General features: G+C 39.6%; 1 protein-coding gene across 1 annotated transcript in view; it reads right to left on the bottom strand.

Moving 5' to 3' along the window:
- PTPRZ1 (protein tyrosine phosphatase receptor type Z1) overlaps window positions 1-17747 on the bottom strand; it is a 183983-nt gene that overhangs the window by 11820 nt on the left and 154416 nt on the right. The window contains exons 16-23 of the mRNA XM_049641742.1: window positions 16084-16104; window positions 15820-15916; window positions 10899-10981; window positions 9254-9388; window positions 8576-8710; window positions 7154-7317; window positions 5153-5288; window positions 3538-3684 (exon numbers count right to left, since the gene is read on the bottom strand). Coding sequence (XP_049497699.1) covers window positions 3538-3684; window positions 5153-5288; window positions 7154-7317; window positions 8576-8710; window positions 9254-9388; window positions 10899-10981; window positions 15820-15916; window positions 16084-16104 — 918 coding nt within the window. The remainder of the gene's footprint in view (window positions 1-3537; window positions 3685-5152; window positions 5289-7153; window positions 7318-8575; window positions 8711-9253; window positions 9389-10898; window positions 10982-15819; window positions 15917-16083; window positions 16105-17747) is intronic.

Below are 17747 nucleotides of genomic sequence, written 5' to 3'. Positions count from 1 at the left end.
CCAACTGAGCCATCCAGGAGCCCCTATTTATTTTTTTAAGCCAACTCTATTCCCAATATGGGGCTCGAACTCACAACCCAAGATCAAGAGTCACATGCTCTACCAACGGAGCCAGCCAGGCACCCAGGCACCTCACTTTTCATTAGTTTTTAAACAAACTCAGATGCCTCTCATTAAAACATAAAAAACAAAACAAAACAAAAAAATTAACCAAAAAAAATTCTTACTTTCTAACTTCAAGTTTCCTTCTAGCTATCATTATCATTCTCTTCAGAGTCAAAATCTTTAGAGTTATCGAAATATGGTCTTTAGGGGCGCCTGGATGGCGCAGTCGGTTAAGCGTCCGACTTCAGCCAGGTCACGATCTCGCGGTCCGTGAGTTCGAGCCCCGCGTCAGGCTCTGGGCTGATGGCTCGGAGCCTGGAGCCTGTTTCCGATTCTGTGTCTCCCTCTCTCTCTGCCCCTCCCCCGTTCGTGCTCTGTCTCTCTCTGTCCCAAAAAAAAATAAATAAAAAACGTTGAAAAAAAAAATTAAAAAAAAAAAAAAAAAAAAGAAATATGGTCTTTAATTCCTCACACACAATGTCTCCTTATCTTCCTAGAGTCTGGCTTCAGTGCTATCCTTCCCTGAAGTAGCTTTTATGGCTCAGTCCAATGGCATGCTCTGTCCTCATCACAACTGATTTGTCAATGGCATTTGCCAAACTTTGTCCATTTCCTCCTCGAAATGTTATTTCCTTCAGAGTCTATTATATCCCCACTGTGACCAATTTTCTCCTACACTCCAATGCCTACTTCTTCCCTTTCTTTTGCGGGCTGTCCATTCATTGGTTAGTTGTAATTTTTCTTAAAAACCCCTTCCCAAGCTTTCTTGGCTGTCTTGTCCAATTCTAAGGCTTCACGTAACCATCTCTATGCTGATTGTTCCCAAATCCTTTCTCTAAGCCGGACCTCTCCTTTGTGCTTCCCACTAAGTATTCAACTGCCCACTATGCCTGTTTACACTACACCTCCTGAGTTCCTAAAATTAGGTTGGCTCCGAACAAATCACCATCCCTTCCCCACCACACCCAACAAACATGCGCTTTTCAGTCTCAGTGAACAATATCTCATCCTCCCAGTGCTCAAGTTAGAATGCGGGTAGTTAATGCTTGTCTTTTTCTGTCCAATAACTCACCGAGTCCCGTATGCAACCCTTCACTATATCCTGTGCAATTCTTCCCTGAAGAGTTGCATCCTATAGCACCCGTTTCACCTGTGTGATGGCACTTTCCCCCTGTTTTGTAACTGTTTTCTTGCCTGTATATCTCACTAGATCAAGAGCAAGAGCAAGTGTCACAAGGGCAGGACCTGGGTGTGATTTTTTGAAAAAATTCATGTTTGTATCCTAGTATCAAACACAAAAGGCCTGGTATGTGGCAGGTGTTTGATAAATATTTGTTTTCTTTTTAAAATGAGGTATGACTGACATACAACATTATATTAATTTCAGGTATATGTCTTAATGATTTGATACCTGTATACATTGCAAAATAATCACCACAGTAAGTGGACGTAACATCCCTCACCATACATAGTTATGAATTTTTTTTCTAATGACGAGAACTTTTAATATCTACTCTCATAGCAACTTTCAAATATGCAGTACAGTATTATTAACTATAGTCGCCATGCTGTAGATTATATCTCTATGCCTTATTTATTTTATAACTGGAAGTTAGTACATTTTGATCTTCTTCACCCATTTTGCCCACCCCCTACCCTCTGCCTCTGGCAACCATCAATCTATTCTCTGTATCTGTGATTTTTTTTTATTTCTTCATGTAAGTGATACCATATGGTATTTGTCTTTCTTTGTCTGACTTATTTCACTGAGTTATTTCTGACTTACTTCAATTGCCATAATGCCCTTAAGGTCTATCCATGTTGTTGCAAATGGCAAGATTTGCCATTCTGTTTTATGGATGAACAATATTCCATTGAATATATATACTACATTTTCCCATCTATTCATCCATCAATGGACACTTAACTTGTTTCCATATCTCAGCTACTGTAAATAATGCTGCAATGAACCTAAGAGTGCAGATATCTTTTTCAGTTAGTGTTTTCCTTTTCTGCAGACAGTCACAAATAAATGCCATGTAATTTATCTCAAGGAATTGTTTCTACAGATAAACTTGAATGACTAATGTCTTATAGAACAGTGCACACACACACACACATAAACACACATACTTTTTTATCTCCCCGGTAGTGTGTTAACAGGAAACAGAATCAAATGTCTCCCCAATTAAGTAAGATTCTGGCCTCATAATTGATATTTCTCTTTTGATCCTGGGTTATCCAGTGTAAGCCGTATCAATTCTTTTACGCGGTTGTGTAGGGGTAAGTCATACTTAAATCAGAATTATGTTGAAAATGGGTAATATTTACATATTTTTAATTTAGAATAAAGCTATCCTAACAACTTAATGCTGATGTTTTATACTCCTTTATTATTCATTTGTAGAAGGCAAATTGCATACTTTTTCTTTCTCTAACGTGTTCTGTTTTCGCTCAGATGAGCTCTGCCACACAAAAACACTTATGTCTTCCTGATGGCAGGTTCAAAGCGTAGCATTCACCCCAATCTTTCTCTTCTCCAAAAGTACAAATGGTGCTGACTGAGACAACAGAAAATCAGAAGGAAGTCCTAGCGACTAACATCTTTTAAACTGTAGTGTGGGGGAGAAGAGGAAAAACAACACTCTGCAATCTCAAGATTTGTCAACTCTCCTGGGTTCTTCCAGGGTCTCAAGTTCTTCCTAGATATTCCTCCTTCAGAAATTGGCCCTGTTTCTCTAGGAATCCTGGGAAGTAAGAGGTTAGTATAGGAATAAGGTGGAGCAAATAACCAGCCTCCATCCTGTGGGAAAGTCAAAACTGTGCAAATCCCCCTTAAACAGCTAGAAGGTCCAGTAACAACTGTTTTCTGAATTCTTTGCTGGCTGATTTCTGGAAGTCAGAGAACTAGGATTGTAGAAGGTATGATATTGAACAAAACATACTCCCTGCTCTAGCTCACTGCTTCATGACAAGGTGGGTGGGAGGAACTGGGGTTGAAGAGCTATTGTTCTGGTGTGGCCTCTTCTCTAGTCCAGGGGCTTCAAGTGAGACAGATTTTTCCAAAGAATAGCATGAACAGCCTGAGCCGGAGCACTCCTTGTTAAGTGGTCTGGTTCTTTCAAAAGAAAAAGAGCACTTAAGAAGTTTGTATGATGAGGTCTGCCTGTCCCTTCTGTTATGCTCTGTGCCCTCCTTCTTGGACCAAGTTTACACTTGTAAACGTTAATCTAGAGTTCCTGAGAACTTTTCTTCTTGCTCTCAAAATTAAGATTCTCCTTGAAACTTACCACGTGGCTTTGCCGCCCACTCTGAAGAATAATATACAGCCACTGTGCCAACTGTGCTCTGAACCCGTCCACATGGCCTTGTCAACTCAGACAAAAAGATGCAGGGACACTGAATTGCGTGGTAACGTCTAAGAGGACTCACCTTGAATTGTTTCTCTAGCTTCGTTTTGCCTGTTGGTCCAGGAATGAGGAGCGCATTGACATAGGCATGAATGTGGCTGTCTGGCACCTCAGTCTCTTTACTAAGTATGGCCTCAACCAAAGCATCATGAATGAAAACATACTGTTCCTGGCAAAACAGTGACAATGAGGAACATTACTTCAGGTTTTCTTTACATGTACCTAAATACGAAAATAATTTTTTTTCCCTGACAGACAAAAAAAGTTTTACACAATGGTGGGAATGGACCCACAAAAGATTGCTTACTCGTCCTGCAGGAAATCAGACGTAGGAGAGGAGGCAGTCAAGAGAGAACACGACTCTTCTCGTCCCTCCTGTTACTTCTGGTATTGACATTTGTGGGAAGGAGGCAAAGCAATGCTCTCTCTGCCCTTCCTTCAAACCTGTGACCCTCCTCCATATTTTGCATGAGGACTTTCCTGACGTTTATCCTCCTCCTGGGTCGCCTTCTGCTGTCCATTCCCATTCTCCTTTCAGCAGTCATATGTAACTTAGCACAATTTTATGTACAGTTTTGTCTTCTGTTTCCTGTATGCGACTCTTTCTTGGTCTAATCTGACTAGTGTGTCATTCCCTTCATGGAGTGAAGTTTGGTTTAGTTTGATTTTCGCCCACAGGGCAATTTGCCTTTGATTGCTCTCGAGCTGCCATCCATAGTTTCCAACTTCAATTCATTTTTATTTCGAAATAGGGGAAAATATACAGATATGCAGACTTTGTCCTGTGTCATGTAAACTATCTATGATAAACTATATGGACTTAAAAAAGGCTATCATTTGAGCAGAACTCATACTTTTAAAATATGAAAATAAAAAAATTATGACAATGAATGCATTTATTCACTCTATGCAGGAAAAACTTGAGGTGTTTGCTAGAGGGATGGGCACTGCCTGATCCGCTTCTTTTCTTTCTTTTTTTTTTTTTTTTAAATCTTCTCCGCCATCAGTGTCATTCCAAAGATATTCCCTATTTGGTCACAAAACAGACAAAATGTACCTGGTCCACCTATGACATACAATGCCATTATCTGGTGTTATGGCTTGAATTGTGTCCCCCAAAAAGATATGTCGAAGCCCTAACCCCCCAGTACCTCAGAAGGTGACTGTATTTGTAAATAAGGTCATCGTAGATGTAATTAGTTAAGATGAGGTAGTGACTATTGTTCTTCCAAAAAAAGAAATTTGGACACAGAGACAGAAAAGCCAGCCATGTGAAGACGGAGGTAGATATCGAAGTAAGGCTGCTTCATCCAAGCAACACACGGGCTACCAGAAACTCAGACAAGGGAAGATCCTCCCCTAGAAGTTCTGGAGGAAGCATGGCCCTGCGAACACCTTGACTCTGGGCTTTCACCCTCCAGAACTATGAGGCATTAAGGTTCTATTTTTTAAGCCAGCCAGTTGGTAGCACTTTAATATGGGAGCCCTATGAGACTCATCAACCTGGTAAAACAAGGTCAGGTCCATCCAACTTTAGCATTTTAGGGACATTTCCAACCCTTAGATAAATCAAAGTATCCTTTTTGGTGGGGGAGGGGGAGAGCACCAAGAACAGAAAGTATCCTTTTTTCTCATACCTCAGTCTGCACCAAATAATTTCTTTGTGAACGAATGTGTTTTAAGAAGCCGAATATGTTGACAGTTCCTTCCTGTTGAATTTGCTGCAACATACTGTCTAGCACAATATATGTGCCCGTTCTTCCAACTCCAGCACTGAAGAGAGCACAAAAAAGAACCATTTCAATGTCAAGCGCGAAACATAATTTGAAGATAGGTCACTCCTGGCTGTCTTGCAAATTAAAATAATTTTCTTCCCCAAGCCACTGAGCCACATAATAAACAGTTCAGCAATCCAAAAGGGTAAACAGTTTAGTTGTTAAGCATGATGCTTCAAAGAACAAGTAGTTTACTTTTTATTTTTGGCCGTAGGTCGAACTGTAAAATAACCTATTTCTGTTGGAGATTATTTATTTATTTACTTAGAGATTTTTTTAATTTTCAATAATTATATTTATTCCTCATTATATATTATACAATGAAAACATTATGTATCAGAGCATAGCAACTAGACATTTAATCTGAGAAAACTGAAAGCATCGGCTTCACCCAACCCTGAAAATAAAAGGTCTTGGGGTCTGTATTGCCAGGTAGACATGTTTGTAAAGGTTTTCATATTAATCAGAAAAAGAATGTGATAAGGCTTTCTGCTGAAAATACCATTTCAGCGAGATCGTGAGGACTAAAGCATAACTTCAGTCATTTCTAAAGGGCCATTATCTATGGACTTCTTCAAAGCCTCTACAGGAGGGACAGAATTCATAGGCAGGGATTCTTTTCAAATGCTGCGACGAGTAGAAAGAACTAGAGTGGAAAATTAGCACCTGCTCTGTACAATACCCTGGTCCTTCTCCATTTGCTAAGAAACAATCCCTGACCTTCAGAGCTCTTTTTCTTCCATTTTCCTGTTTCTCTCAGCTTATCATCAGGCTAACAGGTGAAAAAACTGAAGATAAGTCTCTCAAACTTTGTCTGAGGGTAAGTCCTGAGGTAGGTAATTAGAATGTGTCAGATAAGCTGTATATCAAAGGAAAACACTTGCTTCGGTAAGAGCACAGACACTGCTTTGAGAAAAACACCGTAGACAGAAATCAATTTGATTTGTGTGGTCATAAAGTTTGGCACAGATTCAGCACTCAGTAAATGTTAACTGTTAATTTTATTTTAACTGAAAAATATTAGATTAAAATCTCCGACATATTTTTTTCTCTTTCTTCAAAATACCATTCTTCCTATTCATGAACGTAGTCTTGGAGATAAAGTAATTGGGTAACGATGGGTTGATAATCCCTTGCTGTGATATAATAGATAGAAATTGGGAAAATGAGAAAAAGAATTTTGATTCGAAACGATTTAAAAGCAACATAAAAGTATTTTGCCAAATTCTTCGCCCTCTATGAGCTTTGGTTTCTCTAATATAAACCTGACATAATAACTCTACAATTGACTGCTAACTCCTAAGAACAGTGGTTATGTCTCAAGCACTTTTTTTTCAAGTTTATTTCTTTGGTGGGGGGAGAAGATGAGTGGGGGAGGGGCAGAGAGATGGGAGACACAGGATCGGAAGCAGGCTCTGCACTGACAACAGTGAGCCCCATGCAGGGCTCGAACTCACGAACCGTGAGATCACGACCTGAGCCAAAGTCAGATGCTTAACTGACTGAGCCACCCAGGCGCCCCAAGTCTTAAGCACTTTTATCCCATGACATTACGTTGTAATAAATGTTTAATGACAAAATGCTGTTCCTCCTGCCTCACACATTTAATAAGTTAAAAGTCCAATTCAACAATCAAATAGAATAATAAACATCATAAAAATACCTGGTGCTTTGAAATATTTAGCAATCAGAATCTGAGTCTGGTGCACTCACTCCCCCATGATCAATACTTTTGAAAATGGGCATGTAGTTTCACTCCCCTTACTTTGTGAAAGCGTTCCAATTTGGCAAAACCTTTGTTCCACGGCTTCCCTGTCAGCAGAAGCCATTCTGTGGGTTTAGAAACGTACCCCTGAGACTCACCTGCAGTGGACAACAACAGGCCCCACCGCGTGGCGCTTGGCGTGGGACGCCTTTCTCACAAAGGCCAGCACTGGCAGCGAGTACTCTGGCACTCCCATGTCAGGCCACTGCGTGTAGTGGTACTGTGTCACCACACGCCCATTGGGTCTTCCTTTCTGGGAGCCCTGGAAGAGTTCAGACAGCTTGCAACAGGAACACACACGAATGTGCATGCAGAGAAACACACACATGCACACACATGGGTCCTTAAATATCAAATTGATTTTGGTGGTATATAAAGAGGCAAAAAAAAAAATATAATACATCGTCATTTGTGATGGTTAATTTTATGTGTTAACTTGGATAGGTTATGGTAGTCAGTAGTTTGGTCAAACACCAGCCACACCAGATGTTCCTGTCAAGGTTCGTGTTTTTTTCCAAGACATTTTTTTTTCAAGACTTTTAAAAAATAATCTCCACACCTATCATGGGGCTCCAACTCACAACCCTGAGATCAAGACCTGTATACTCCGCCGACTGAGCCAGCCAGGTGCCTCCCCGTTGTCAAGGTATTTTTTAGGAGTGATTGACATTTAAATTAGTAGACTTCAAGTAAAGCAGATCACAGTCCCTGATGTGAGTACACCCCGTCCAATTAACTGAAGGCCTTAAGAACAAAGAATGAGGTTTCCTGAAGAAGGAGGAATTCTCCTTGAGACTAAAATATAAAAGCCTTGTCTGAATTTCTGGCATGCAGTCTATTGCTTAAAAAGTCTCTCTCTCTCTTAATCTCTCTCTCTCTCTCTCTCACGCACACACACATTTTTCTGGAGAACCCTGATTAATGTATCACTGTTTTTTTCTTCCCCTAAAATTTTGATCTCCCCTATTTCTGGTTGCATGTGCAGGTATCACATGGGGAAGGAAGTTGCCCTTGTGCATCAAATCCACTGCAGCCACTGGCACCATGACCAATCTGGCTCCAAAGCCTTGGCTGGCATTTAGAGACTTAGCAGAAACCTTTGGGAATGAGGTGTGGTTATGATAAGAACTCTCAATGCCTTTAGTTATATTATATACAGAGAGAGTTTTAGCCTCCCCTGAGTTGTGCCATCCACGCACTTAAAAAAAGACCAGATAGGGGCGCCTGGGTGGCGCAGTCGGTTAAGCGTCCGACTTCAGCCAGGTCACGATCTCGCGGTCCCTGAGTTCGAGCCCCGCGTCAGGCTCTGGGCTGATGGCTCGGAGCCTGGAGCCTGTTTCCGATTCTGTGTCTCCCTCTCTCTCTGCCCCTCCCCCGTTCATGCTCTGTCTCTCTCTGTCCCAAAAATGAATAAAAAAAAAAATGTTGAAAAAAAAAAAAATAACCTCAAAAAAAAAAAAAAAAAAAAAAAAGACCAGATCTATCACTCAATTGATGATGACCTTCATTTGTGGACTCACCTTTTTTATCTTTGTGTTTCTCACAGTAAAACTTCTCACAGTATAATAGGAAAGCATTTGCACACTCTTCTGAGTGACCAGAAAGCTCCCGTACTCTTCACTGCCATCGGCAGGCCAATACTGGTCACATTTTCTCTGCAAAAGAGAAAGTAAAACGCTCAATACAAGTGTTACCCCTGAAATCTGGAGAGGTCTGGCACTGGGACAGGAACGGGCTTCCTGGTTCTTTCAAACATTTCCTTTTCTATGTGATGGGGGAGTAGTTTTGGAGGAGACCAGGGACAAAATTGCAGAGCTGAGAAACGAGATGATCTGGTCCAAACTTCCCCCTTTCAGATGAAGAAACAGAGACCAGATGAACTGAGTCACTACAAAGTCGGGGTTAGAATCCAGCTCCTGTGAATTAAAATCTGTTTTGCTCTACATTGCTTTGCAATGAGCCCCAATTACTTTTTTTTTCACAGTATGAAGAATGCATTTAAGTAGCAGATAGCTTGATTTATAGTGAAACTTTAATTACAAATGTTAAACTCCCCTTTAGCCGTCAAACTTCAACTAGAGAGGAATCCTGATCAGTCTTCATAACCTCACCTGCTTTCTAATGCCGAGCCCATTAAAAGCAACTTAAAGCACTTCTGATTACCATTGTGGGGATGAGATCACAGATTACCTACATACCCTTCCTTTCTCCACGAGGTTTGTTATCATGACGATAACTTCCACGTTATGCTCCCATATCATTCTCCAGAAATCTTCAGCTGTGGATTTCAGTGGGCCTTGGGCAGCAATGTAAGCTTTTGGTCTGTTGTAACCCTGAAGAAACAAATTACAAACATTTTTTACTAAATTGCTCTTTTTATGCCATTTTATTGTGCAATATGTAAGTTTTTAAGGTCAGCATATTTTTTTTTCCTATAAGAGAAGAACCATAAAAAGTAATCTTGCAATGCTGGAAAACTCGATAGTACTAGCAAAAATAATAATCATTTACCTATGATCTTTGTTAAAAAATATAGAAAGTTCTTTGTGCCTTGGCACAGACACTATTCTCTGCACCTTTAGTCCAAGTACATTTAATCTAAATTAATCTAATCTATTTACTATGCTGGTCTTGAATTGTGTGTATACTGCTTTGAAATGTATATCGGGCATTGGGGCCCAGCTGTCTACAGCAGTCAGGAAGCCTCTGGTTGTCTCCCTACCCTCTCCCTGGCGGTACTAAGCAATGCTAATAACTAATAGCTATCCTTCACTGAGCACCCACTGTTACCTGAGACGGTTTATGAACATGAACCTGCATCCTTAATCTGCATGCATAATGGAAGCGTCATCCTTGATCTGGAGATGAGGAGAAGCTCAGGGGCATTAAGTGGCTTTCCAAGCTTTCATGGCTACCCAGTGACAGGGCTGGGACTCAAAACCAGTTCTAACTCCAAAGCCCACATTGGATCTGCCGTACACATTGCCTCCTCCAGAAGCATGAAGCGCCGCCTCTAACAAAGACACCCTGTATTTTGGGGTGCTCACTTCTTTGAATTAACTGTTCCATACAGCATAAAACCTGAAGGCAGCTAGACTGCAAGGTCAGTGTCAGGAAAGTAACTGAGCTCTTTTGACATTCAACTGACCACAGTGAAAACCCAGTAAATCAGTCAGTGGTCTGGGGTCCCTGGAGATTGCTAATAAGCCCCACATAGCTGTGTATCCTGAGAAGTGCCAGAGATGATAAGGCTGATAACCAGCTTAGTAATCACATGTCTGCCTTTTAGCCAGGATTACCTTCAGAACTTCTCAGTCAGGATTTGTTGATCACCTGCTCCTTACACAATATGGTGCTAGGAACTGTGAGACATTCAAAATAAGCACTAGTCCTGACCCTCACAGTTAAGGAGTTATAAACCTATCCAAATGTGTATGTATATATGTGTACATGTACATATATATATATATATATACACACACACATACACATATATACACACACATATACACATATATATACACACACATATACATGTATATACATATATATATATACACATATACATGTACATACATATATATATATATATATATATATTCTACCTTGAACATGCATTTCCAGCCTGAATTACCTCTCTCACCTATGAGAGAAAGCATGTATAGGGCTTGAACGTTATTCAATCTGAAATCCTTTAGCTATGGGATGTCCTACTGCTGATTTGTATTGTTTATTACCTGTCAGATAACATGTATTGAGCACTAGAATAAGTACAGCACAGTGGTGTAATAAATTCATGGTCTAATATAATCTCCATAAACGTCCCAATTGAAGCATGCTTACATCAACATAATTGGCATTGATGTAATCAGTCAGTTTGCCATCTTTCTCAGCAAGTTGTGCAAGCTTAACCCTACTATGATCATCTGTAATAAAAAAAAAAGAAAATATTTCACTATAGCATGGATGAATTTTCAGCACAAAGGACATTTATGTTTACATAATGGTACATCAAATACAATTAAAATCAATGCATATATAATTTACTTTCAGTAGGTTTTACGGATTACAGAGGTGACAAATATAACAAGCGCTTCTGCTTTCAACAAGGTTTCTAATGCAGACGATGAGAACAGATATATAGAAAGAATATGTTCAGGCATCAAGCGTGGTGCAAAGTATGAGGGGGGCACTTGAAGACAGAGATTGTGTTAGTTTGGGATGATAATAAACGTTTTCATAATGGTTGGAATGCGACATTGGCATCTTAGATGGTTTCCAAAGATGGATCTTGGGGCTGTGAACAGTTGACAGGGAGAGAAGAGTGTTGGGGTGTCTTAGAAAGCTAAGGAAGGAAGGCAGCATGTGCACTCTGAACTGGAGGCCGGTGGAGGAAGAGAAGGTAGACAGAGAAGGAGAAGGGACTTAGGAAGTTTCTTTGAATGGTTAGAGCAAACAGCTCTTTCAAGGGGACAACCTCAAAGACCTGCTAGTGCACAGCCAGGCAGGAGAATGGCTGCCCGAGAACAGGGTGCCTGGGTCCCACACTGTCTATTTAAAGGGGGTGAAAACTATGGTAACTTATGCATGGTGTACTAAGGCAATTAAGATATGTTGAAATGAGGAGGTTGAGATTACCTTCGGATCTACAGGGAGATTATATGTACTTGGAGGAGGGATATAATAAGAAAGCAAAGTGTTACTAGCAGGAAAATTGGTAGTTTCACGGGGCAGAATTTATTTATTCTTTTCAAGGATGAAGAAGTGAATACAGTCCAAACCATGACAATTAGAGAGACATCCTGATTGTAATGCTTCTGTGACAACAGCAGCTTACCAAGTGCAGGGAATGTATTACAGAAATAGATATATGTGGCAATGGAGAGATGGGCTTGGTGCCAGGCTGACCTGGTGTTTTTGATTTTTGTATTTTGGTTCTAATACTTTCAGAGGGGTATTACTGGGCAAATTTTCTGGGTTGTTTTTCTTCAAGTCTACAATAGTATCTACAATAGTATTATTGTGCAGGATTATCTTAGGGATTAAATGAACTAATACATTTACAGGGCTAGGCATGAGGAAGGTATACAACAAATGTTAGTCTCCATCCCCTTCTTAATTACCTGGTAGGTGCTTTCTATTTAGCTTGTAGAGGGAATCATTTGATAACTTCACCCTCTCCAAGAAGCAACTGAGTTTTTATGTGCAGCCAGGAGGGTTGCTTTGGTTGAGGGGGACAAACATGAAGCAGAAGGTGCTACTGAAACCTTCTAATAAAAATCTGTGTGAGCCCTGTAGGAAGGAAGCAGCATCTGTCCAAACTATTTAAGAAAATGTGATAATTAGGGGTGCCTGGGTGGTTCAGTCGGTTAAGCGTCCGACTTCAGCTCAGGTCATGATCTTAGTTTGTGGGTTTGGGCCCTGCATCCGGCTCTGTGCTGATAGCTCGGAGCCTGGAGCCTGCTTCGGATTCTGTGTCTCCCTCTCTCTGCCCGTCCCACACTTGTGCTCTCCCTCTGTCGCTCAAAAATTAAAAAAATGTAAAAAAAAATTTTAAGAAACTGTGATAATTAAATGTTAGTATCTAAAATATATAAAGAGCTGACACAACTCAATCCCCCTCCCCCCAAAATGAATAATCCAATTAAAAATGGGCAGAAGACATGAATAGACATTTTTCCAAAGACACAGAGACCCATGAAAAGATGTTCAACATCACTCATCACCAGGGAAATGCAAATCAAAACTACCATGAGATATCACCTCACACCTGTCAGAATGGCTAAAATCAACAACACAAGAAACAACAGGTGTTAGCAAAATGTGGAGAGATGGGAACCCTTCTGTACTGTTGATGGGAATGCAAACTGGTGTGGCCACTATGGAAAAGAGTATGGAGGTTCCTCAAAAAGTTAAAAATAGATGGGAATGCAAGCTGGTGCAGCCACTCTGGAAAACAGTATGGAGGTTCCTCAAAAAACTAAAGATAGAACTACTCTACGATGCAGCAATTGCACTACTAGGCATTTATCCACGGGATACAGGTGTGCTGTTTCAAAGGGACACATGCACCCCCATGTTTATAGCAGCACTATCAATAATAGCCAAAGTATGGAAAGAGCCCAAATGTCCATCAATGGATGAATGGAAAAGGAGGTGTGGTATATATATACAATGGAGTATTACTCAGCAATCAAAAAGAATGAAATCTTGCCATTTGCAACTACATGGAATTAGTCAGAGAAAGACAAAAATCATATGACTTCGCTAATACGAGAATTTTAAGAGACAAAACAGATGAACATAAGGGAAGGGAAACAAAAATAATATAAAAATAGGGAGGGGGACAAAACAGAAGAGACTTATAAATATGGAGAACAAACTGAGGGTTACTGGAGGGGTTGTGGGAGGGGGGATGGGCTAAATGGGTAAGGGGCGGGGCGCCTGGGTGGCTCAGTCGGTTAAGCGGCCGACTTCGGCTCAGGTCACGATCTCGAGGTCCGTGAGTTCGAGCCCCGCGTCGGGCTCTGTGCTGACAGCTCAGAGCCTGGAGCCTGTTTCAGATTCTGTGTCTGCCTCTCTCTGACCCTCCCCCATTCATGCTCTGTCTCTCTCTGTCTCAAAAAAATAAACGTTAAAAAAAAACTTAAAAAAAAAATAAATGGGTAAGGGGCATTAAGGAATCTACTCCTGAAATCATTGTTGCACTATATGTTAACTAATTTAGATGTAAATTTAAAAAAATAAAAAATAAAACAAGTTAAAAAAAAGCATAAAAACAAGTTAAAAATAGAAGTACCCTATGATCCAGCAAGAGCACTATTAGGTATTTACCCAAAGGATACAAAAACACTAATTCAAAGGGATACATGCACCCTGATGTTCAAGGCAGCATTATCTACTATAGTCAAATTATGGAAACAACCTAAGTGTCCACTGACTGATGAATGGATAAAGAAGGTATGATATATATACCATATATATATGCTGCCTTGAACATCAGGGTGCATGTATCCCTTTGAATTAGTGTTTTTATACACACACACACACACACACACACAGATATATATATATTACACATACACACACACACACACACACACACACACACACAGGAATATTACTCAGCCATAAGAAAAGAATGAAATCTTGCCATTTGCAATGACATGGACAGACGTAAAGTATTATGCTGAATGAAATAAGTCAGTCAGAGAAAGGCAAATACCATATGATTTCACTCATATGTGAATGTAAGAAACACAACAAAGGAGCAAAGGGAGAGAAAGAGAGAGAGAGAGACAAACCAAGAAACAGATTCTTAACTACAGAGAACAAACTGATGGTTACCAGAGGGGAGGTGAGCGGGTGAGGGGGGGGATGGGTGAAATAGGTGATGGGGATTAAGGAGAGCACTTGTGATGAGCACCAGGTGTTGTGTTCAAGGGTTGAATCACTATATTGTACACCTGAAACTAATATGCTGTATGTTAACTAACTGGGATGTATATAAAAACTTCTTTAAAAGGGGAGTACAGTTTCATTGGCTTCCAGAAACTAGAAAAGAACTGGAATTTAAATAACCAAGCTGGTGTTCATAGGATTCAGGGAGACCCACTGAATATAAAAGGAAGGAGAAAAGGTATAATTTTCAGGGGATGGGATGTGGATGGATTTCAAGAGATGGAGGGGGAATATAAAGAAAATAAAAGGGAACATATGTAAACATGAGGTGCTGTAAGACGATAGAAGAAGACTGTAATTTCATAGAAAAAATAGGTAAATTTGCATTAAACAAAAGAGACAGCTGGTCATTGAGGAAAAAAAGAACAGAGAAGGAAATAAAGGGAAAGAAGGAATAAAAACAATCCAACTAGGGGCCCCTGGTAGTTCAGTTGGTTAAAACGTCCAAATTCGGCTCAGGTCATGATCTCGCAGTTCGCAGTTCGTGAGTTCAAGCCCTGCGTCGGGCTCTGTGCTGACAGCTCAGAGCTTGAGGTCTGCTTTGGATTCTGTGTCTCCCTCTCTCTCTGCCCCTCCCCTACTAGCGTGGGCGCTCTCTGTCTCTCTCAAAAATAAATAAAACATTAAAAAAAAAAAAAGAAACCAACTAGTCCTTTGTAGGACCCTGGGACGAATGGCAAGAAAGGGAGGAAAAGGGTAGAAGGAAAAATAAAATCTAAAGAAAATCTCATTTGATTAGTAAACTCACATAGAAGTAAACAGATCTGAAGTGAAAATAGGAACAGGGAATATAAATGACAGACACTGTAAGAACAGATTTATAGCCCATCATGTCTGAAGAAAGGCCTGGATTAAAATTTCAGTTTGTTTTGTTTAAAAGAAACATATCATTGGGGTGCCTGGGTGGCTTAGTCGGTTAAGCGTCTGACTCTTGACTTCAACTCAGGTCATGATCTCACGGTTCTTGAGTCTGAGCCCCACATCGGGCTCTGTGCTGCCCGTGCGCAGCCTGCTTGGGATTCTGTCTCCCTCTCTCTGCCCTTCCCCTGCTTGTGCTCTCTCTCTCTCTCTCTCTCTCGAAATAAATAAAAATAAACTTAAAATAAAGAAACCTATCACTAATTGCAGAATGTATTTTAGTCAGAGCAGTAGAATGCTATGTACTGTCTAACAGAAGTCTTACTGCCTGATGCCAAAGCCCCTGACACAGCTCTACTGAGGTCTGCCGTCAGACTGCCGGACAGCGCTGAGTAGCACGACAGTGACCATGATAATGTCAGGGCTGCATTAAAGAGATACTTACAGGCAACGATATTTATGTAGCGGTTCTTGTGCTTGTTGTCTGGGTGATTGGAGCTGTCTGCTGTGATACCTAAGTCCGCAGTACAGCCCTGCACCTCCTGTAAAGAAATTTATGTATAACATTTTAACACATATCCTTTCAAACAAAGTGCCTTCAAAATATAATGTAGAGGACAAAACAAATTAGTCTATCCCCCCCCAATTTTTTTTTACATGTTATAACTATTTCTTGGCTAAAAGAAAATGCAGTGAAATAATGCCTTACCTGGTAAAACTCTTTCAGTGTCTAATGAGGGAATGAATGCCAAAAAAGTAAAGAAATCAAATTCCACAGCACACGACAAATGAGAAAAAAAAGCGTTCATATTAGGTTTACAATGGAAAACTATGATCATGCAATAAATACATTTGTCAAATAGCAACAAAACAGAATGTTTCAAACAGTTGCATGCAAATAGAAACTTCTAACAGTTTGGAACCTTAAAATTATGTAAAAGGAAAAAAATAACACTTTTAAAAGGATACGGTGGTATAATAATATGATGAATATAAAAAATGCAGATGAGAAAAACCATATATTTGATGGCACATTTTGTTGGATTAGTCAGATTTGCTAATATCCAAATAACATTTTATTTGACCACGAGAGCACTATTTGAAACTCTGAATTAGTGACACATATTATATATATATATATTTTATTTATTTAGGGTAATTTTAAAGAGTAAATATCTTCCTATTAGGTGGTCTGTAACAGATTTAGGGTTGTCAGAACATTACAAATTCTTCTAAATTTTTTTAATCACACATATTATATCACTTTGATTTTGATAGCATTACTTTCTACATATTTAATGAGTAGACTTCTTTTTAATTTAAACTTCCATGGGTACAGAAAAATTATTTCTGCCAATTATCTTTTAAAATGAATTAAAATCCTTTTCAGAGATGTTTTCTATCTAAATACATTAGGTAGGAATTTATAATTATTTAGCATTAAGATAATAAGATAAAACCTTTATAATTTTTGAGAAAGTATATAGCCCAAATGTGAATCTGACTCCTCAGCAAATGGCCCAGCCTCTGTCCACATAACCCTTTAAGGCCTCTTCTACAGCAAGTACAGCAAGCCCTTCTCACTCTAGATTTACAAACAATTTCATGTTATAAACACTTAAAAGGCATAGTATTACCAGTTGTTAAACTAATTATTAAGCTAATGAAACGTTTTCTTGAATCAGACTGTGAGATAAGAGCAATGGAATTAAGAACACACGTTTGAGTAAAAATGTGAGGCTATTTTATTAATTTAATTATGAGCTGCTTCATAATATTGAAAATTATTTTATGGTTGTAAAAACTATGAATCTGCCTTTGTGCATATGTTAGCAGCAAGTTTTATTATAAATTACCTACTTTTCCTCGTGATTTTTAAAATTTTGAAAATTAGATCCTTGACCCAGTCTCCCTCTTTCAATTGCGATTTTGTTTGTGAGCCTGATAGTTTCTGTGAGTTAACAAGGCACCACCCACCCTCTAACCTCTATTACAGTAAGAAAAAATAATTTGATGTTTTAAATACATAATTCTTTATATTATTCCACTTTACTTGGTCATTACCTCACACTGCTATTTCAGTGTAGCTATGACTTAGATTTCTCTTAAAATTAAATGAATTGGCTTCTATTATCTTTAATTTAGTGAAAATATATCACATTTCACTTCTATTTCCTTTGATTTCTTAAAGCTTTCTAACCTACGGCATTTTCCTTCCCTAAATATATCTTGGTTGATGTGACTCCTGGGAAGCAGCTGCGGGGTGCAAGGGGAGAGTGGGACACTCTCTCATCAGGATCAGAGCTCAAAGTGCCTCAGAGGGGGAGGTCCATAGAGCACTTCCGGGTTGAGGGCGAGACAGAAAAGCAATGT

This window comes from Panthera uncia, chromosome A2 (assembly GCF_023721935.1).
Source record: "Panthera uncia isolate 11264 chromosome A2, Puncia_PCG_1.0, whole genome shotgun sequence".
Classification (NCBI taxonomy): Eukaryota; Metazoa; Chordata; class Mammalia; order Carnivora; family Felidae; genus Panthera; species Panthera uncia.
This window is presented reverse-complemented; position numbering and strand designations above follow the sequence as displayed.